Below are 20,303 nucleotides of genomic sequence, written 5' to 3'. Positions count from 1 at the left end.
CGGGGTAGAGGCTTCAGCCTAAACCCACACTCATCGTCCCTAACCGTCGACCGGGATCCCTTGGGACGCGGCGGTGGTCAGGGCGAGACCGATGACTTTCCGTTGAGCATTTTCTTCTTCGTTGAGTAGGAAGGACTCCCAGGATTCTCTACATCTATCTGGCTCATCAAAGTTAGGACAGTTCCAAACCATGTGGACTAAGTCCGCTATACCATCACAATGCCTACACTGAGGGCTATACACAGAGGGATGCCATTTGCTCAACAGTTGTGGGTTCGGAAATACCCTCGTTTGCAGCTTCCTCCACATAACTTCCTCGCTTTTAGTAAGGTTCTTATCCACTCTCGGGTAAGTCTTATGCCCAAGCTTATAATGGTTAAGAATTTCTTGAAAAGTGTTCAGTTCGCCAGTGGTCTGTAGGGGTTCCTCGTTTGGGGGTGTTGTCGAGACAGCACTGGAATCCCGGAAAGTTAGACCTCGGGCCAGCGCGTGTGCCTTCTTGTTCCCTCGCAAACCCTGATGAGCCGGTGTCCAGATTAGCGAAACCTGCTCCGCCGGGGGCTGTCCTACGGCTAATATGTGTACAGCTGCGGCTGAGATTCTTCTTTCTGGGGTTTTACGTGCCAAAACCAGTTCTGATTATGAGGTATGCCGTAGTGGAGGGCTCCGGATTAATTTTGACCACCTGGGGTTCTTTAACGTGCACTACAACGCAAGCACACGGGCGTTTTTGCATTTCGCCTCCATCAAAATGCGGCCACTGTGGCCGGGATTCGATCCCGCGATCTTGTGATCAGCAGCGCAACACCTTAGCTGACTGAGCCACCCCGGCGGGTAGCTGCGGCTGAGATCCTGCCCGCATCAAAATTTCTGATTGCAGATTTTGACGTTTTTTTTTATGTAATTTATTTTTCATAAAACTTCATGCAACATTCGTAAAATCGTAGAACGAGCCCAAATGTGTAAACGTTGAGAAAAATACACAAAAAGGTGCCAGGTATGTAATTATGCAGTTATATTTGGCAGGCAGGAGGCTCTCACCACTGCCCATTCATGATTGCCCGCCTTGTTTCCTTTTCTGGTAGACACAGCTACTGCAGTCTCAATAGCAGCACAGATTTGGAAGGAAAGCAAAGTCATGAGTAATTAATTAAACTCTGGGGTTTTATGTGCCAAACCACGATATGCTTATGAGGCTCGTCGTAGTGGGGGACTCGGGATTGTTTTTTACAAACTGCAATTCTTTAATGTGCACCCAATGCACGGTACAAGGGCATTTTTGCATTTTGCCCCCATAGACATGCAGGCGCCACAGCCAGATTTGATCCTGTGCCTTCGGGCTTAGCAGCGCAATACCAAAGCCACTACACTAGCATGGCGGGTAAATCATTATAGTAATGTGCCCTTAATGCTTCCACCTAGCACTGCAGTCATCTAAACTGGAGAAAATAGCCCAATATGTCAATAGTCAACTATTGCTGGGCTTAACAGTCACCAAAACTGGATGTGTACGCGGGGTATTGACTGCCCATTTACTTTCACAGCAAACGGCCATGTCTCAGTGTCGAAGTTTCACTACATATCCAAGGCATAAAAAATAAAGAACACTGTGAAATGCCGGAACAGAACACCATTATCTTATTTTCTTCCATGAATTATGATGGACTGTCGACAAATGTGTCAAAGTTACATAACTTCATTCTTACCTGCTGGAGAGTTTACACTGAAAGAAAGTCAAAATCAAAGGCTGATGCATTGCGCATTTTCTAATTTCCCCTGTAATTCAATAGCAATTACAGTGGAACCTCGATAAGATCTTCACGGAAAAAGGAAAAAACGTATCATCCCGAAAAACTTATTTCGCAGAATCTTAAATGAGGTTCCACTGTAAATACCGTACAGCCATTTGTGTGGCATTTTTTCAGCAAGAAAAAAATTTTATGACCGGCTGAAATCACTTACACAAGCTAATTATTGGCCAGAAGCATTATGAGGAAGCCAAAATGATTACTTTGCCATTGGCAACAAAACGCAGTATGTACACCCGTGAGCAAAAGTGTACGGACCAGGGATTTCGCGATAAAGCAGATTTTTTCAACTGCCTGCGAATGCAACTTGAAATTGAGGACTGCAGTCCAAACTTGGCATTTCGAACTTTCCTGTGTACTCGTAAATTTCAGTTTATGCATTTTAATTACGAAGAAATTCAGATTTTTCGGCGACCCTATGTCCCGTATACTTTTGCTCATGGGTGTACATGCGTAAGTACATGCAAAGTATGTGCGGAAAATGTTGTGGCCTGTTACGTGTAAGAAAAATCTATCAGCGAGGTAGTTACTTGCATAAAAGATCAAATTTTAATATAATGTAATTTCGATATAACAAAGCAAACTGCCCATTTTACAGACTTCATTATATCGAGGTTTAACTGTATCTGACAATTTCGTATCTCCATGTTTGTTATTATACATATCAAGGTATGACTGAGCTTAGCGCACTGAAGTGAAAGGGAGACACTGTTTATGCAGCATAGGTTGGAAGACTCACTCCAACTCAGGCTGACCCTCGAGTCTGAGTGAGCCCGGCTGAGTACAATTTTGGCGAGTATGAGTATGGGTGAGCAAAGAACATAATTTGAGCGAATCAGAGTGATGAGTTCCGTTTATTTTGATGACCTATCGTATGCAGAGTGTTCAACTGGAATGTACCTCAATTTAAACGGTGTTTTCATTGCCACCACTGCACTGGCAAGAATGAACTGAGTACACAGTAGCACACAGTGACAGAACAGGATTAAGTAGACCCACCCATAGTAGGAGCTGCACCATGGCCAGCTTTCCCAATGCAGCAGCCATGTGAAGCGGGGTCCGCGAGTCTCGGGTGCTCGTCGGTGCATTGACCAGTTCGTGCTGGTGGGGTGCTGCGTGTGCCAACAGCAGCGCCACTTGTCTGACGTCACCACGGCACACGGCATCGCGAAGCTGTTGCGCGGTGGGCCCGCTCGAAGAAGGCAGGGGTGCCAGGAACTCTCGCTGCTCGTACTTGGCCCGAATCCAGCGCTCTTTCTCGTCTCGACTCGAGTGGGGTCCGGGCTTGGCATAGCCACTGCGAGCGGTGTTGCCTTCCCAGATGCAGTTGGACGCCATGTTGCCCAGTGCCATCATCACAGCCACATGCTCAGGCCTGCAGAAACAATGGGCAGGAGAACAACAATATAGTACGAGAACCTTGACAACTCCAATCTATTGAGGCAGTGTTAATACTCTGCTGCCCTGTAGCCCAACAAAATAGTGTTCTGTCCTGTGAGTTCCTGGGTTACAACATCCAGCACTCATTTTATCCTCAAGCCCTAACCACACGAATGTTTGGTGGCGTGTGCCAGCTCACAGATATGCACCTGTTGTGGTGGCAAACCACTGCAAACTACTGTGTGGTTCAAGCAGAAGGGACAATACAAAATGCACAGAAGACAACCGAAAATGAGAAAAGAACTAAAAATGAAGAAAGAAAGACAGTAAGGAACGGAGTAATTCAAGTAGAAATCAGCAATCTTGAAAGTGACACTCCCATTTATGAACAAAAAGCGCTTCGTGCAATAAAGTTCTTTCTCTCTCTTATCTCCCAGAATCTGTATGTGCCTGTCGAATGCCTTTCGCAAGAGGAGATGCACGAGTGACACCTAGATGTGTTCAAGCCAGATATAGGCATGTGTGCCTGGGAGTTTGGGGGAGGCGGGGGCAAGTTGCGTGTCCACTTTGAAAATGCCTCCACGCTTGTCCGCGAACAAAAGTCGGGACCTCGCAAACTGTACGATTCACCTGCCCTACCCATTAGCACGATGGCCTCCCCTACAAACTAGCTGGCATGCACTCATTATGTCCCCTGCATGAGAGCTCAAAAGAGTAAATTGCGCTGATAGTGGCTATTGTAAATGCAGTAAATATTACGAGACGTTAGCACTTCTGTTTTTTTTTTTTGTTTTTTTTTTTGATATGACGTTAATACATCTTTCAACATTCTGTTCCCAATTGTGTGTTTGGAGTGCTTTTACAGTACTCAACATTCTGTGTGTAATATTACAGTGTGCTATATTGTTTATGCAGAGACATTGCCTCACTGCCCACTCCTGTTTACAGCTTTTAATGTGAAAGCATTATATGCCCCATTACGTGAAAATCAGGCGTTGTAGTCAGCAGCATGACCGAACGACGATACCAAAAATGGCTAACAGTGTAAAGAGTAAAAACACGTTAAAAAATGCTCGGATTGACGTCAAATTTTTCATGGAGGTTCCTGTACACAAAGTAAACTAATGCCTTTGAAAGGAACATTTGGTAAATTAAGGTCGGGGTGGGAATCAAACCCGACCTTCCGGGGTGCGAGACAAGCACACTTCCCCGACGCCACGGCTGATCCACGGTTCTGGTTTATTACAGGTGCGCATGCGTCATTGCACACGTCACGTCACTGATTGAACCCTGCCAAAATTATTCTAAAGCCAGCAGAAACCTTGTAAATAAATGACGTAGTCTCTCCTTACTTTCTTTCTCCTCGCTGTCTATTTTCTCCTACTTTATTCTCTAACAACACACCCCTCTTTCTCATCCTTGTTAAGGTCTCAGCCACCGGCAAGACAGCAGAATTCACCTGTTTGTTCTTGTCCTCCAACAACAGATAGCTTTTTCCACAATAGGCACAGAGATGCGAGCAACCATTCGTTGTGGTCAGGGCTGTATTCTCCAGGCAGCCCGACCTTGGGAACTCATGCTGTGCCTCTTGCTGGCAATTTTAGTACGATGGTACAGTAAAAGCTCGTTAATTTGACACCCCTTAATTCAGAAATTCGGATAATTCGGGCAGCCCTATTGGTCCCTGCCAAAGTGCGTGTTAGTCTATGGGACCAAACCTTCGTTAATTCGTCAGAATTCGGCCCCGCACTGCTTAATTCGGACAAATGCTGACGGCTGCCGCTACACGAAAGTGTAATAAAGCAGCGCTGGCACCACTGGAGTGAAACCGAAACCTGAGAGGCATCGCCATCGTCATCAACTAGTGGGGGTGATTGCAGCGTCACCGAACATCGGTGTCTTCTTTCTTCGCTCCACTGCGCCTTCGACGCCATTTTCCCTTGTGTTGTTAAATCAGCACCATCTCTTCTTGCGAACCATCTCTTCTTGCGGAGTTATTTTTTTTTCGTTGTGACCGTGTTTGCATGCCTCCACCATTGTGTGCTACAGTGATGGCGACACCGGCAAAGCGGCAGAAGTACGAAGCCAAGAACTTAGCGACTAAAGTGGAAATTTTGCAAGCTCTTAAGAACGGCGAATCGCAACAGCACGTTATGACCAACATGAAGCGGAGCACGTTGGGAACGTACGTGAAAAATGAACAACAGATTCTTCAAGCCTTCGAAAGCGAGAAGTTTCATGCTTCAAGAAAGCGGCTGCGAACCGCAGCTCATCCCCAGCTCGAAGAAGCTTTGCTCCAGTGGGTTACTGACTGACGCAACGCGCATCTGCCTTTGAACGGACCTCTCAACATGGCACAAGGTGAGAAGTACGCTGCAATGATGAACATTGAATCGTTCAGAGCGTCAGAAGAATGGTTCGCGAGGTTTTGGGAGAGACATGAACTTGTCTTCAGAAGTGTGTGCGGCGAAAAGGCCAGCGTTGACGAAAGCGTGACCACCAAGTGGAGAAATGTGAAGCTGCTTGAGCACATCGCCTCATTGCACCTCACGAGAAGTCTCGGAGGCACTTTTAATATTGGAGGATGTTTGCCTGAGCAGTTCCGATAGTTTGCGTGCTGTTAGCCACTTGAAAGAGTTAAGAAAAATTGTAATGTCAGCCGGAATCTGCGCGAAAAAGCCCACGACTATTACAAAATACTTGAGCAAATAAGGGTATGCTTCCCCAACGTGATTTTAATGTTTTTCCTGTTCATTCGTTAATTCGGCATTCAGATAATTCAGACATTTCTCCCGGTCTCGTGAGATCCGAATTAACGAGCTTTTACAGTATAATTCATTTCTTTACAGAATTCAATTAAATTAAATTATGGGGTTTTACATGCCAAAACCACGATATGATTATGAGGCACGACGTAGTGGGGGACTCGGGAAATTTCTACCACCTGGGGTTCTTTAAAGTGCACCTAAATCTAAGTACACGGGTGTTTTCGCATTTCGCCCCCATCGAAATGCGGCTGCCTGGTGCTCCGCAGCCCAACACCACTGAGCAACCATGGCGGGTACAGAATTCAATGCCAGTACACACCGGTGCCTTGGGCGCACTGACCGAGGTGTGCCCAACATCTGTGCAATTAACAGTGCCTGGACTTACGGCCAGTCGTCCAAGTCCAGGGACCGGACCCTGGAGATATGGGAGCCGAGGTTGCGATGGATGCCCGAGCACTCGATGCAGATGAGTGTACCGAGGTTGAGGCTGGCCCAGTCTGGCTCTGCAGCATAGTTAACAAAATGCCCATAAACATCTACTTGTAGACAGGCATCTAGTTAGGTAAAATCAGGTTTAGTGGCACAAAAGGGGCTATACTGCCCACGGGTGTCAGAGAACCAATAGTAACAGCAGCAGCAAAAGCTGCACTGCTCTTAAGCTTGCTCAATAAGCCAGTTTTGTCTAAAAGTTCTGTAACGTCAGTCAAAGGCACAAGTAGATAATCTCCTACAATTAAAGTGGGGTGTAGAGGTATATATAATGTGTATAATTTGTGAAAGTGTTTCCATCTGCGTTTCAATACATGGACACAAAACTAAAATGTGCATTACTATTAACGGTCCGTTGTATTTGTCACATTGTTCTTCCTTCGAAAGTAAAAAAAAAATTACGAGTGTGAGGCGAGCGTGCCCTTTTCCAAGTCGACATGAAATTACTTCAGTATAGCGTTCTTGATAACATGTACATGATGAACACTGTGTATACGATGACAAACACTTAGCGGGACACGCAGGACAGCATTTTTCAAATGACAGATGCATTAGACAGCTTTAGGAGTGTTTATATTGTCCTGTGTCCTTGAGGGGCTAGAAGGAACTGCTTCAAAAACATCTGCAACTAATTTGCTCTCACAGAACACTTCAAAAATTGAGAGTTGGTTGGGATAAGACACATATTTCCTGCATACTCTCCTGAAACTTTTTTCTTTTGCCTATTGCAGCACTGGATACCACTGTCAACATGCAAGTAAGCATTTGTGAGTCGCCTCCTTTTAGGAATACAGTAAAAGCTCGTTATTTCGAATTCCGCTGGGATGCTACTAAAATTCAAATTGTACAAAATTTGAACTAATGAAGGTCAGAGAAAAAATTGTTCGGTTAAGGCGCATATATAATCCGATGTAGCGTTAGCGCACACACGCTACGTCATGTTGGCGAGAACAACAATGTCTATAGTTCCACGCACTGGCGCAGCCAATGTAACCGGACGCGGCCAACGCGATCCAACGTGCCTGATGTCGAGATGGCTCTTGCTCCATTCACGCGTTCTTCGCGCCGACCCACAATGCATTGCGCGAAAAAGCAAGGGGCCCACGCCGCTTCGCCGACGGTCGCAGACAACCGGTCACAGACGACCATTCAAAGCGGCACACAGCATGCGCAGAATGATGCCTAACCCGTGCGCTGCTTTGAACGGCTGTCTGTGACCGGTTGTCTGCGACCGTCGGTGAAGCAGCATGGGCACCGTAGCGTGGGCGCGTTTCAGAGCGCACGCTGCCGCAAAGCTGCGCAGCCCGTGCGACTACACCAACGTGGCCAATGTCCCCATCCACGATGGTGCGGAGTTCGGATTATCGGTGGCAGTGCGGATTTCAGTGTGAATTAGCGCGTTGCGTTACGTATTGCTTTCAATACATTGTTGGACGGACCGTGGCAGCTACTTTGAATTATTAAAAATTTCGAATTACCGAGTTGTGAATTAACGAGCTTTTACTGTAAATAGACATATCTCATTGGCCAAGACTGGCTAAGCAAAGTCAGTAATACCACAGTCCCACACTCGCTTTCAGTGACCACTGAAACCAAAGGCCATAAAGATGCATGTGCCTAATTGCTAATTGATGCCCTTTCACAAGCCCATGGAAAGGGGTCGATGAGGCCTGGGAATTTAAATCATCTTTGATTTCAATGATCTTTGAAAGTGCGCATGTAATTGCAATAAACTATAATGTGACAGCATTGGCTAGTTGGTTCTGCATGACAAATAGCATGTTATTAACACACTTGAAAAATAATCCTATATGCTCAGCACTGTTGCTGCCTGAACATTATATAAGTTCATGCATGTTTTCAACTTGATTTCCACCCTTCGCTTGTGCTTTAGATATAGTACATCAAGTGCCATCAAGCAACATCTTCCAGGATGCACAGGAAGAATAAGAAATCCATAAACCAACATCCACATAAATTCATTGCAGCGTACTCTTGCACTGCTATTGCAACCACTTAGACTACCTCACAGATAGTGTACAGTCCTTTATTCATCTCGTAGAAATTCATTACAGATTCAAGCATGTGCAGTCACTCTTAAGACACTCTCATTTGCACCATTTCTGCAAATTTGTGAATGTTTCTGTTTGCATGCTTTTCAATTTATATTCATGTGTATGCCTAATATAAATATCTTAAGGGAGTATACATAGTTTATTTTTCAAATGTGTTATTTGTGATTACTGAACATGTGCACCTTGAAGTTTATGTTGTGCTGTAGGCTGTTTACTAAATATGTAACCATGCCTATAAAAACAGGTTTTGCTGTCATTGCGGGCCTTCAAGTATTCACAAGCAATTTATTACAGGTTTTCAACTTTTCACCTAAAAGATCCCCCACACCCTTGCCCCAACATTTAGTATGAAATAAAACAAGTTTCAGTTCAGAACTATGCTAGAACAGCTGCCTGAATTTTTGAGCAACTATTCAGATAGCACAAACGAAAAACAGACTGCACCATGTTGAACTGTTGCGGATGTTGTTTGTGGAACCAGCCTCACATGACAATATCCGAGTTCCAATGAGTTGGTTTTTAGGATAATCAAAGCACGAAAACATAGATAGGCATACTTTCAGCGTTGCGAGTTCTCTTAGCTGCAGTGTTCAAAATGCTCCTCATCAGAGCATTAAAGCCAGACACATTCGTTATGCAAACTCATATAAATGATGCAGCGCAGCCTTCAATTTCTGACTGAATCCATGCTTTGAAATCGGAGAAAGAGAGAGTGCTTCAATGCAGAGCAAGTTGATCCGAAGCAATTAGTACTGGGACATGTGAATCCACTCCAGATCAAAAAGTGGTACATGAATTTTTCAATGCAAAGCAAAATAAATACTGCTTCGAATTAACCAGAGAAATTCACCATAACTGATGTGTAGGGTTGTTCGTTTTCGGGTAAAACCCAATTTTACCCCATTTTTACACCCCGAACGTTTCAAGAGAATCAGGTCAAACCCGATTTCTCGCCGAATTCCAAAACCACATACCAACCCAGTTTTGTCTATATTACCTAAGAGGAGCGCCAAGTTAACGAAAACATGTTATGAAGAGTTTTGCACGAAGCTCGCCACAAAATGGTACTGCACTGCTAAACGGAACATCTCAGACAAAGACGAAAACCAGTTAATGGTACGGAAATTAGGAGCAGTCTAAGATCCATTGAAGAGGCGTCTGCTGAGACAGTCATTTGATGACTACCGACCTCGCTTCATTTCCGTGTTCGACGACGTGGATTCTCTTCACGACGAATTCAACCAGTACTTGCTGGAAGCAAGTCCCACTTACACAGCTGTTGAGCTCATTGAGTATTGGCATGACTCTACCGCTCGCTACCCCCGGCTGGCAAATGCTGCACTAACATTGTTGTTCCTAGCTATTGGAAGCTGTGATGTCGAGTAAACTTTCTCTCAGCTGAGATACATTCAAAGATCGGACAGGTCTCGGATGGAGACGGACATGTTCAAATGATGTATGTTAACAAGGATGTGTAAAAAATTGAGGACCAGCTTTGCGTGAATAAGATGTTTCATTTCCTAGAACTTATCAATGCTCTGTACTGTCGTTATTACTTATTAATTTCCAAACAAACTCCCAACTTCAGAGTATTTGCTAGAATACCGTGATTTCCGCCGATTACCAGCTTGAAACAGATCCCTGGCTTTAACACGTTAGCGTTAAGGAGCTCACGATACCCTCTGATAAAAAACAAAACCCCAAATGTAATGTAATACTTCGTACATTTGTAAATTTAACAAAAAAAAAAACACAAATTTCGTAATGGTTCTGCAAAAAACCCCATTTCTCCCCAATTATCAGCTTGAAAAATAGCACCCGATTTTTACCCCCCAAATTAAAAAAAATTAAAACCCGAAAACTAACTACCGTACTGATGTGTATATCGTTTCTTTTAAGACCTTATAATTCACATTAAAACTGCACTGTCAACTGCGAGGAGAGCCTTGATATGTTTATTGGCCCTCCTACGATTCTTGAAGGAAAGTAAGCGCAATCTCCAAGGTCACAAACAAAACTTACGCGGTGTATCACAGTCGGCACAGTGAGAATTGCCAGGGACATTTGTCCGAATGGCCTGGATAGACGTTGCAGAGTCTGCTATGCTGTTCATGCGACCCTGCAAGCACATAATGGCAATGACAGTAAGAATAACAAGAAGCTGTGGCTAGTTCGTATGCAATGTTAAAGTGCAATGCAGGAAAACTACCTAATAGTGACACGGATAGATACATGGTCACAAATGCAAACTATGGATTTTAATTCTCTAGAGGAACAGAGATAAAGAGAATTCAACTTAAGCACTTTATTTTAAAATCAGCTAATTCTGAAGACTTGAAATAAAGCTTCTCACCTTTGCTTTACTGCTTTCATTTCCCTGAAGACTGCTGAGAATCTGCTGCTCAATGGCACTGACCCATCCTTCTCGATCCTGGAAAAAAAAAATACACATAAAAATGAACACTGAGCAGCGACCATTGTGCTGGTGTGAGTTAGTAGCAACACCAGGAGCGCAAAAATAGTTTAGCCCTTTTTCAGGAGTACTTCAAGGGCAATGACACCTTGCAAAAACAGAATTTTGACAGTGCAGTTACTCAACAAAAATGTTCAGAATACTGAAGCATGAATGGTAAGCAACACATAATGCTGGAACGCACGCCTGTGAATGCCAACATACATTTCTTATTGAAGTTGTACAGCATTCATTTGCATTGCATTGTTGGCAAGTGAGAATAAATTACAGTAGAACCCCGCTGTTACGTTTTTCACGGGACCGTAAAAAAAAACGTAAGAGCCGGGAAACGCAAGAGCCGGGAAACAGGAAAAATTGAGAAATGGGAGTAGTGTTGAACTGCACACAATATTATTTTAATTCTTACGTGCGACAAAAAGTAGTTTCGCCCGACAGCCGAAGTATCGATTGCGATGAGCTATACAAAGTAAGAATAGTAGTTTTATCGTCTGTATAAACTTGTAAACATTCGGTTATTAACTAATTAACAAACATGGTGTCAGTGCCCACAGGCAAACATGAACACATTACACTCGATGAGCGCGGACACGTGCAGTTAAGCGCTGCTGCAGAAGCGAGCGAAGTGACCTTCGTGCTGTTGTCTATCGCTTCAACCCAAACTGAGCACTGAGAACACGCAGCACGCACAAAGCCACGAGCCGCCGACGCACCTACACTGCGTAGAATCTGCCCCCACGCAGATCGCTTTCAAGATACGGCCCGCGGGACGGCGCGCCGCCGCGCAGTATGATGTCAGAGCACAACGCTGCCCGCTATCCCCCCCCCCCCCCCTCGCTGGTGCCTCGAGCGCAACGGAAGGAGGCGCGCTTCCTCCCTGCTTTTCTTTCGCCGCGAGACGCGGTCGTCGGCTTCCCTCACACGCTTTCACTCGCACATACAGCATACGGCACGCGGCGACGTATGCTGTATGTGCGAGTGAAAGCGTGCGAGGGGAGCCGACGACTGCGTCTCGAGCGCGAAAGAAAGCATACGGCGCGCGGCGACGGCGTTATCACCCTTGGACTTTATACGGAACATCTATGAGCCAAAACCAATTTTAGGGCCGCAACGCGTCATAGACATCATCTTTAGATAGCAAAAGCGGATATCAAAGGCCATACTTTTGCTGGCGGAAACCGAAAATACGTAATAAATGTCGCCCCCAGCACTTTGGGCGGCCAGTGCCATCGTCAAGCAACCAAGCCAAGCGACATGAAAAGTCAAAATGGCCGCTCGGGCCGGCGCGGTGTGGCAGTTCGCAACGTATGATGCGGGAACGGTCCCACAGTTGCGACGTAACAGCGGGGTTACCAATGCATTGGGTTCTATGGGAGCTGCGCCGGGACCGGCCGAAAACGACGTAACAGCCGGGAAAACGCAGCACCCGGGAACGTAACAGCGGGGTTCTACTGTACTAATGAATAAATGTAAAGAGCGATGAAATGGAACATGTTAGGCTTAACGTTAAGAGACAGGAAAAGAGCAGTACGGGGATTGCCGATATTCTAATTGACATTAAAAGAAAGAAATGGAGCTGGGCAGGCCATGTAATGCGTAGGATGGATAACCGGTGGACCATAAGAGTTACAGAATGGATACCAAGAGAAGGGAAGCACAGTCGAGGACGGCAGAAAACTAGGTGGGCTAATGAAGTTAGAAAATTTGCAGGCGCAAGTTGGAATCAGCTAGCGCAAGACAGGGGTAATTAGAAATCGCAGGAAGAGGCCTTCATCCTGCAGTGGATGTAAATATAGGCTTGATCATGATGATGAAATGTAAAGAAAGCCAACTATAAAATTTGATCCAATAGCCAGTGCTGTAGCCAAGGAATGGCACATTGGGCTATGTGCCCCCCATCCCCCCGAAGTTCCTGTATTTGTATGCAGCTTGCCCAGCCCACCCTTCTCCGACCTCACCCTCCTCGTGCCCAAACAAGTGTGTGACCTCCCTCCTCCATCAAAAAAAAAATTCTGGCTACGCCACTGCCAATAGCAAAACATAATTTACAAGAGTTTGCATACATTTTCTTTGCTATAATAATACTTCAGTGAAAAACAAGAAAGCTGATCGGCTCTTTGCAACTTACAGAATGCTTCACACACGGTTGTCTGTGCTGTAAGATTTACCAACCAACATTGCTCTAACAAGCAAGTATTGTACGTAAAAAAAAAATATGGCATGTTGATAAGCACAAAAGTTCATTGCACTACCTTGCAAAAAAAATGTCAGAAGTAGTATTAGAACTGCCCTAGAAAATGACATCATAAAAATTTAATTACTGCTTAGCTTCTCACAGTATGAACATTTACTACAAGTATATCTGCAGAACAGAAATAGAAAATTCAAGCGAAAGAGATGGGTTGAAATTACAGCCCATTACCCCTGGAACAGGATAGGTACTACAGTTACACAAGTTCATGGGTGTTGGTGCTCAGAACTCACATCGCCATTAGATGCCTCGAACTGCCACTGCTTGTTGTCGAGAGACACGATGATGAACTCGTACCCATCAGAGTCTGAAATGCAAATACGCCATAATGTCACGAATGGATGAATAACAGACACTCCAGGCCAATGCAAAAACATACGATGGAAAAGGTCATGCAGTAGCTTATACTAGTCACTCATCAATGTACAACCTCTTCGTTATATCTAGTTCGTAAAGTTTCACTGCTTCAGCTGCGAAACAATTTGTGCAGAAACCATTGACGATGATTGTCAATGTAAACAAATAGTCATACGCTTCAAGAAATCTATTTGCTTTATTAAAGAAATGTTGCGATTGATGGCACATATTTGTTGCAGTGAGAACATTTAGGTAGTGCGAGTTGTTTCATAGTGCAATTCCGTAGGGAACAGCGCCGTCAACAAACATGTGTACAGTGGTAGTATAGGTGGACAGCACATGCATCTTGAAGAAATACTTAATAGTTGTCATTCAGCAATGAACGCACCCTGCAACTCAACTGAGCCCACTGTTTCATACACTTGTGGGATCAGTCAGCAAGTTTATTAACCAAGGTCCCCAAACTTGCTCGAAGAACCCCAACCAGTGTCCCCCAGCTTCAAAGCACCACTGCATGGAAGTGGCCATCTTTTAAGCATGTGAGTGCACCGCCATAACTTGCCTTGTGGCCTTCCATTCCAAATAGCATAGGAAACACACCGAGTCACTTTTAAAGTGATGTTCTTGCTTTCTAGGCATTCTAGATTGCTATTGATGCAGTGGTCAAAGCCACTGTTTTTTACTAATGCTGGTGCTGTTCAAAATAAATCGAGAACACACACATTTTGGCATGCCTGTTGGGTAATGCTATGGCATTCAGTAACGCTTTTAAGCTTCACTACCTTATTGGCAGAACATGCTCAACGCAACTGCTGTTAGCATGTTTCTTCCCTGTTTATGCGCTCTGAATGACATTGTATTTATCGAGAAGCATTACTCTTTCGGCTGCTTTATTTTGTGCAATTAATAATATTGATTACGTGGTTTATCATTTTGATTGCCAATGGAGAATGCTATGACCTTATGTGCATGTAAGCACTGACCGGTCATCTTGCTTTGTTAATGTCATTAAAATGCATATTCACAGACACAAAGGTCACAGAAGACAAGCATGAAGAGACCAAGGGCAACTCCTCGATTAGCGTGAAAAGTTGGCCGCCTTCTCAATGTTCTTGCGTCTGGCTGGTTCTTTACCTTTATCAATAACATCTCCATGCACATTTTGCATCTTCAATCATGAACCAGGATAAAGCTTTTTCTCACATCTCCACATTCAGCTTGCTTTCACTTACTGTCAGACATTTCTATTTTATTTCTTTCAAGGCCTGCATAGTGTATAAATGCTAAGGGGTGTTTAGTTTGAGATGAAAGAAAGCCATTAAGAAAGGCCAAGGGGCTCTCACCTTCCATGGCCTCGAAATTCTTGGCTCCGGTGCTTTTCATACGTCGGTGCCTCTTCTTCACATTGGGCGTCTCCAGCTTTGACAGCATTGGGTTGGTGTTGGGCACAGCAGGGATGAGCTGTGTCTCACTACCGTTGAGCATCCCTGGAAGCACAGCGAGAAACGGGCACACCGTTAGCCATACATGACACTGACTGTCGATTATCAACTTGATTGGTTTGTTTTAAAGTCCTAAAAGCAACACAGAAGCTATGACAAACACCGTAGTGGCCAGCTTGGATTAACTTTAACCACTCGGAGTTGTCAAAAATGCACTAAAATCTCGGTACACATTTCTTCTCTTTTCATTCCCCTTCCTGTAGAATGCATCGTACCATGACTTCGTGCTCAACAGCAGAACCCCATTATCGATGAGCCACCGGGACAAGCGACCCTTGATTGCACACGAATGGTTGAAGATCAGCGAAAAATATAAAATAATAAAAGAGGTTAGGAAGGCTAGAAGCAGCTTGTAGAAAACATGTTAATCACAACAAAGTAAGCCCGTCAGCAACATAAACAAGCATCCTTAACAGGCAAGTGTGCAATTGATTGATTGATTGCATGTCACGCACTAGTGCAAATGTCAGTGCTAGACAGGTGCACAGCACATTGGGCTGTGCGTTTCTCTGGCTGCAGTGTGCAGCACTTTTGTCTGTTTTGGACTGCATAGACCAAAAAATACGAGACAAGAAAGCACGTTGCATATTTCATAACATTCACCTCCGTCTGCCCGTCTCAGCTAAACTGAGTTACACATTTGAATGTCACGCTTGTTCTGACATCACATTTCAATGGGTACCCACCTAGGTTTAAGGACACTAATTATCACTGTGCAATTCTAATCAACGAAAACATCATTATGTTTGCAGCTTAACATCCCAAAACTGCACAGTGGGTTATGAGTGGCACTATATTGGAGAGACCTAGTTGGAATACGAGGGTTCTTCGATCAGCAAGGTCCTGACACACAAGTGTTCTTGCATTTTGCCTCCATCGAAATCTGGCCACTGTTGTTAAAGAATAAAGAATTGAACACGACTTTGTGCTGCTGTGAGCACAAGGCCACTGAACAGCAGGTAAAAAAGATTACTACTCATAGAATTGCCGTGCAGCTGAGATGACAGCAAACTAGAGTGTTTTGCACAGTTCAGATATTGCAAGTTCCAGGGAAAACTGCAGGCGTGGTGGTGAAAGCCACGGTGAAAGAAGTAGCTGGCACATCGGTATGTCGTCCACCACAGGAATTGCTTGAAATGATTCAGCTCATCGTAGCCACGTGCATACTGTTTCTTCTCAAATTACTGATCCAGGGATGCATTGTGGCAAGTGAATGGGCCCCACAGACACATCCCATATCATTTTCTTTTTTTTTCCCTCAAGATAGATGGTGAACAAAAGTGAGCAAAAAGCTGTACGAGGCAATACACAGTTGCAACCTGGGTGCAATGGCACTTCCAGCATTGCTAGGGACAGTCTAGCATTTGTTTGGTGGCCTGGTGTTTCTATAACCCGCAATTAAATTGCGATTAAAATGCTTTGTACAAGTTGCCCCAAGCAGAACTGATGTTCTCGTCCATGTCTTTTCCTTCTAGTGTTTCAGCCTTTTTTTAGCACAACACAAATCAGCCACCTCGACCACGTGCACTGTTGAAATTCTCTGCTAAATTATGACATCTACCAACCACACAAGCCACATTGGTCTCAGATGATAAGCGGTCAGAATAAGGGGAACAGAGGGTCTAGACTTTTTAGTTACAGCCATGGAAGCAAACGGACAAGTAAAGTCAGGGGAAGTGTAGGGGAAATTAACGATTATTTTTTAAAATTTGAAATGTACAAATAAAAAATGGAAATGAAAGTGGACGAAATGACAGCTTGTCACCGGTGGGAGCCAAACCCCAGTCTTCCACATTGCGCGGGCAGAAATTTACCATTAGGCTACCATGGCGGCAATCCTCCAGTCCACTTTAACACGGTCATTATTCTTTGGCAACTTTACCCACTCTGCATCATGTATCTAACCTCTTTCACCCAGTGACTGATGATGCCTACCAGCTTGGGCCAGTAGGTATGTGCTGTCTTGCCGAGCAGACAACGTGGGTCACTGTATATGTGCTCAGACAGACAACTTTGGCACTGCGTATGCGATATTGTTATGTCCCCATTCTTCGCCAAACCACCAGAACAGATGTGCCGAGGCGCATTAAAGCAATAGCGCCCCATTCACAACAAACACCACCTCTTGACGGAGAGCCACTGCAACCAAGTTGCAACCAGGATACTAGGGATATTACGGAATTTCAACTAGGGCGATATAGTGCGTTGTCGTATTATTTGGCATCGTGGTTGGCAGCGAGATTCACACTTCTGTGTGTCTGCGGTGGCAATACAGTGTGACACTACATTCCTTTAATGCTAATCGCATTAACAACAATATTCATTGCGAGATGTTTTCAGCCGAAAGTTTTCTGGGTATATTTGTTTATGTGCAGAACACTAGCCCTGGGACTGTTAGCCACCACCACTCATGGACATAGCAGCAGACATTCCAAGCAGAAGTCAAGGGTTTAGGTCCCTCTGTGGAGAGTTGTGTTTTCGTTGCACTTTCATTTCCTTTTACCCAATTATTTGCACACTTCCATTTTAAAAAATATAACAGGTAAGCCCACAAAGCTAACTGTATAATTTTTAATGCACCGAGTTTAATACTTCGAAATAATTTAAGCTTGAAAAACTTAATGAAAAACCCATAGCCAGCCGTGGCCTAGTGGTAGAACGCCCGCCTCGGCTGCGGGAGGCTGTGGGTTCGATTCCCACTGCTGCCGGGCACCCACTGGTTCAAAAGGGTTCAAGCGTACCCCGGCCTGGCGTTCGGCTTCCTTCAGGGGTGATACGCTTGGGAAAGGAGCCAGCGCCCTGAATTCCCATCGAAACCAACGTGAGCACGGAAGGGGTGTTTGACCTCAACCCGAAGGTGCCCCCACCTCAATAGGTGCTTGGGGCGCCACATGGGGAAATGACCGCCATGGGAGCGGCCCAGACACCACTTTTTTTCCGTGCTCACGTTGGTTTCGACGGGAATTCAGGGTGCAGGCTCCTTTCCCAAGCGTATCACCCCTGAAGGAAGCCGAACGCCGGGGTACGCTTGTACCCTTTTGAACCAGTGGGTGCCGGCGGCGGTGGGAATCGAACCCACAGCCTCCCGCAGCCGAGGCGGGCGTTCTACCACTAGGCCACGGCTGCGGGAGGCTGTGCCTTTCCAACATGCCACAGTGAAATTTCATTGTGAGCAAACTAATTATAATAACTATTTCTTGATATACAGTCAAGCACCTCTACAACAAAATGACTTCTTGTATAACGAAGGGCCTATTGTGACCTGGTTCCATTGCAAGTGATTCAATGTGTGACCTGGACAACGAAGTCACCTAAACGATTACAGGGGCGCCAAGCCCCTCATTATAAGGGCATTCGACTGTACAAATTAATTACAACTCGAGAACATTTTGTTTTTTCGTTACAAATGTACTCTCTATGGCCAGAAACAGAAATGATCATGTTCTAATTTTCCTTGATTTGGAATGGTGTTAAGAATTCTGGGGTTGATTTTCCCCTTGCTTTTTCTTTGCTTTCTTGAGTGTTTGCTTCAGATGATGTCATAACTAGAAGTAACCAAAGAAAGCGACATTCTGGCTTAAAAGGACGTTTTCTAAACTGCCATAGTTTGGATGCCAGTGAATATAAATTTGAGTCAATTGACTGAACAACTCATCCCACTTAAAAGAAATAGCAAGTCAAAACCCACAATTTTCTTATGTTTAGTGGTTAACCACAACAGCAACATGAGCCACATTTCTGTATTACAGGCGCAAATGTTCTTGCGTAAACTTGCAAAAAATCTGCTACATCTGCTAAAAATCTGCCAAGGTTTCACAAGGTGGAGGATCAGAGAGGATGTTAAATTTCCATGAAGCCTGTGCAAAAGCCCAGAATTCGGAGAATCAGGGGTTACGAATATCCTTTATGAGTGATGTGTGCTTGGCCCAGTTGGTCTGGGCGGCTACAGATGGCGCCACGTGTCCTGCGCAGCAAGTAGCCGCGCCGACATCGTCGCCTACCTTGCCTGCTTGCGTTTACGGCAGCCTCATCCTTTGTTTGTTTGCCCGCCATGGCAAGTCAGTGAAGCCCTTGCTGCTGTAGTGCTCAGTCGGTGTGATGTGTAGGTAACATTAAACCGTTTCCCTACTATGCGAGTCTTCCTGGGTCCAGCCCAAGCCTCACATCTTGCACATCGCATTGCTGACCACTAATTCATTTTACCTTTAGTGGATTACTATTTTCTGGCGTTGTCCAATTATTCAAAAATAATATAACAAGTTGAATATTGTCCTATTCGATTTGGTCCTTGAAGCAAATAGCAGTCACCATGTGCCACTGCAAATATTTTTCTAATAGTTTTTTTCCAATACTTCCCATCCTCAAATGCGCACGATAAATATTAAACTAAAGCAAAATGTGTATTTTCATTCTAGTCATATTTGACAAGAAACACGAGAAGTTGCATAGTAAAGAATGCTGTTTCTGAGGAAGCCAGGCATTTATCGCTAAACTGCCATCATTCACACTCAAATTTCAGCAAGACATCGCATTGTGTACTATCTTGGTACTATCTGTCAATGCTGCACCTGTGTGTTCTCTCCGGATTAAACCTAAGCAAAATCTATCGCAACAATGCCCGATATAATAGGGGCCACCATCTGCCTTAAGCATTCCAACTAGAGAAAAAGTGCTTTATTCCATCTGTCATTCCCACAATCGACGCATATTTTGTTCCTTATGCTCCATTTGGGCTTTCTATAGGGTGTGCTTCATAATGTGCAGTGTTTCAAGTACAAGGATGTGAACACTAGCTGCTTTTTATTAATCATCAAAAATGCTCAATATTTGAAAACTGGTTGAAAAGGTTTCAACATTAGATTCAATTTGCATCTGGCATTATTCAATTGACATTCAATTCTGTCCAAAAATTACTATTCTCACACGTCTCTTTTACAATGTATAGCGCTTCCTCCACCTTGCAGATTTCTACAGCAGCAAATCACTCGCATGGAGTTGCACACTGCACCAGTACAAGTGTCACACACTGCATAACAAGTATTTTACAAGCTGCTTGCCCAAACTATGCAGACATTTGCCATTTTTGCAAAACCAGTGCCTTGTAAATGTATGATGATGATAGTGTAGTAAGAACATTTGACTGATTGACCGATCGATGGATTGATTGATCAAAGGGGTTTAATGTCCCAAAGTAGCACCGGGA

General features: G+C 44.5%; 1 protein-coding gene across 5 annotated transcripts in view; it reads right to left on the bottom strand.

Moving 5' to 3' along the window:
• LOC119455296 (centaurin-gamma-1A-like) overlaps window positions 1-20,303 on the bottom strand; it is a 136,844-nt gene that overhangs the window by 4,761 nt on the left and 111,780 nt on the right. For all 5 annotated transcript variants that reach the window (XM_037716692.2, XM_037716691.2, XM_037716694.2 and 2 more), the window contains 6 exons: window positions 14,942-15,085; window positions 13,475-13,548; window positions 10,874-10,951; window positions 10,543-10,639; window positions 6,342-6,459; window positions 2,808-3,183 (listed from right to left, as the gene is read on the bottom strand). In XM_037716692.2, coding sequence (XP_037572620.1) covers window positions 2,808-3,183; window positions 6,342-6,459; window positions 10,543-10,639; window positions 10,874-10,951; window positions 13,475-13,548; window positions 14,942-15,085 — 887 coding nt within the window. The remainder of the gene's footprint in view (window positions 1-2,807; window positions 3,184-6,341; window positions 6,460-10,542; window positions 10,640-10,873; window positions 10,952-13,474; window positions 13,549-14,941; window positions 15,086-20,303) is intronic.

This window comes from Dermacentor silvarum, chromosome 6 (assembly GCF_013339745.2).
Source record: "Dermacentor silvarum isolate Dsil-2018 chromosome 6, BIME_Dsil_1.4, whole genome shotgun sequence".
Classification (NCBI taxonomy): Eukaryota; Metazoa; Arthropoda; class Arachnida; order Ixodida; family Ixodidae; genus Dermacentor; species Dermacentor silvarum.
The sequence above is the reverse complement of the archived record's forward strand: the minus strand, read 5'-3'. Positions and strand labels throughout refer to the sequence as shown.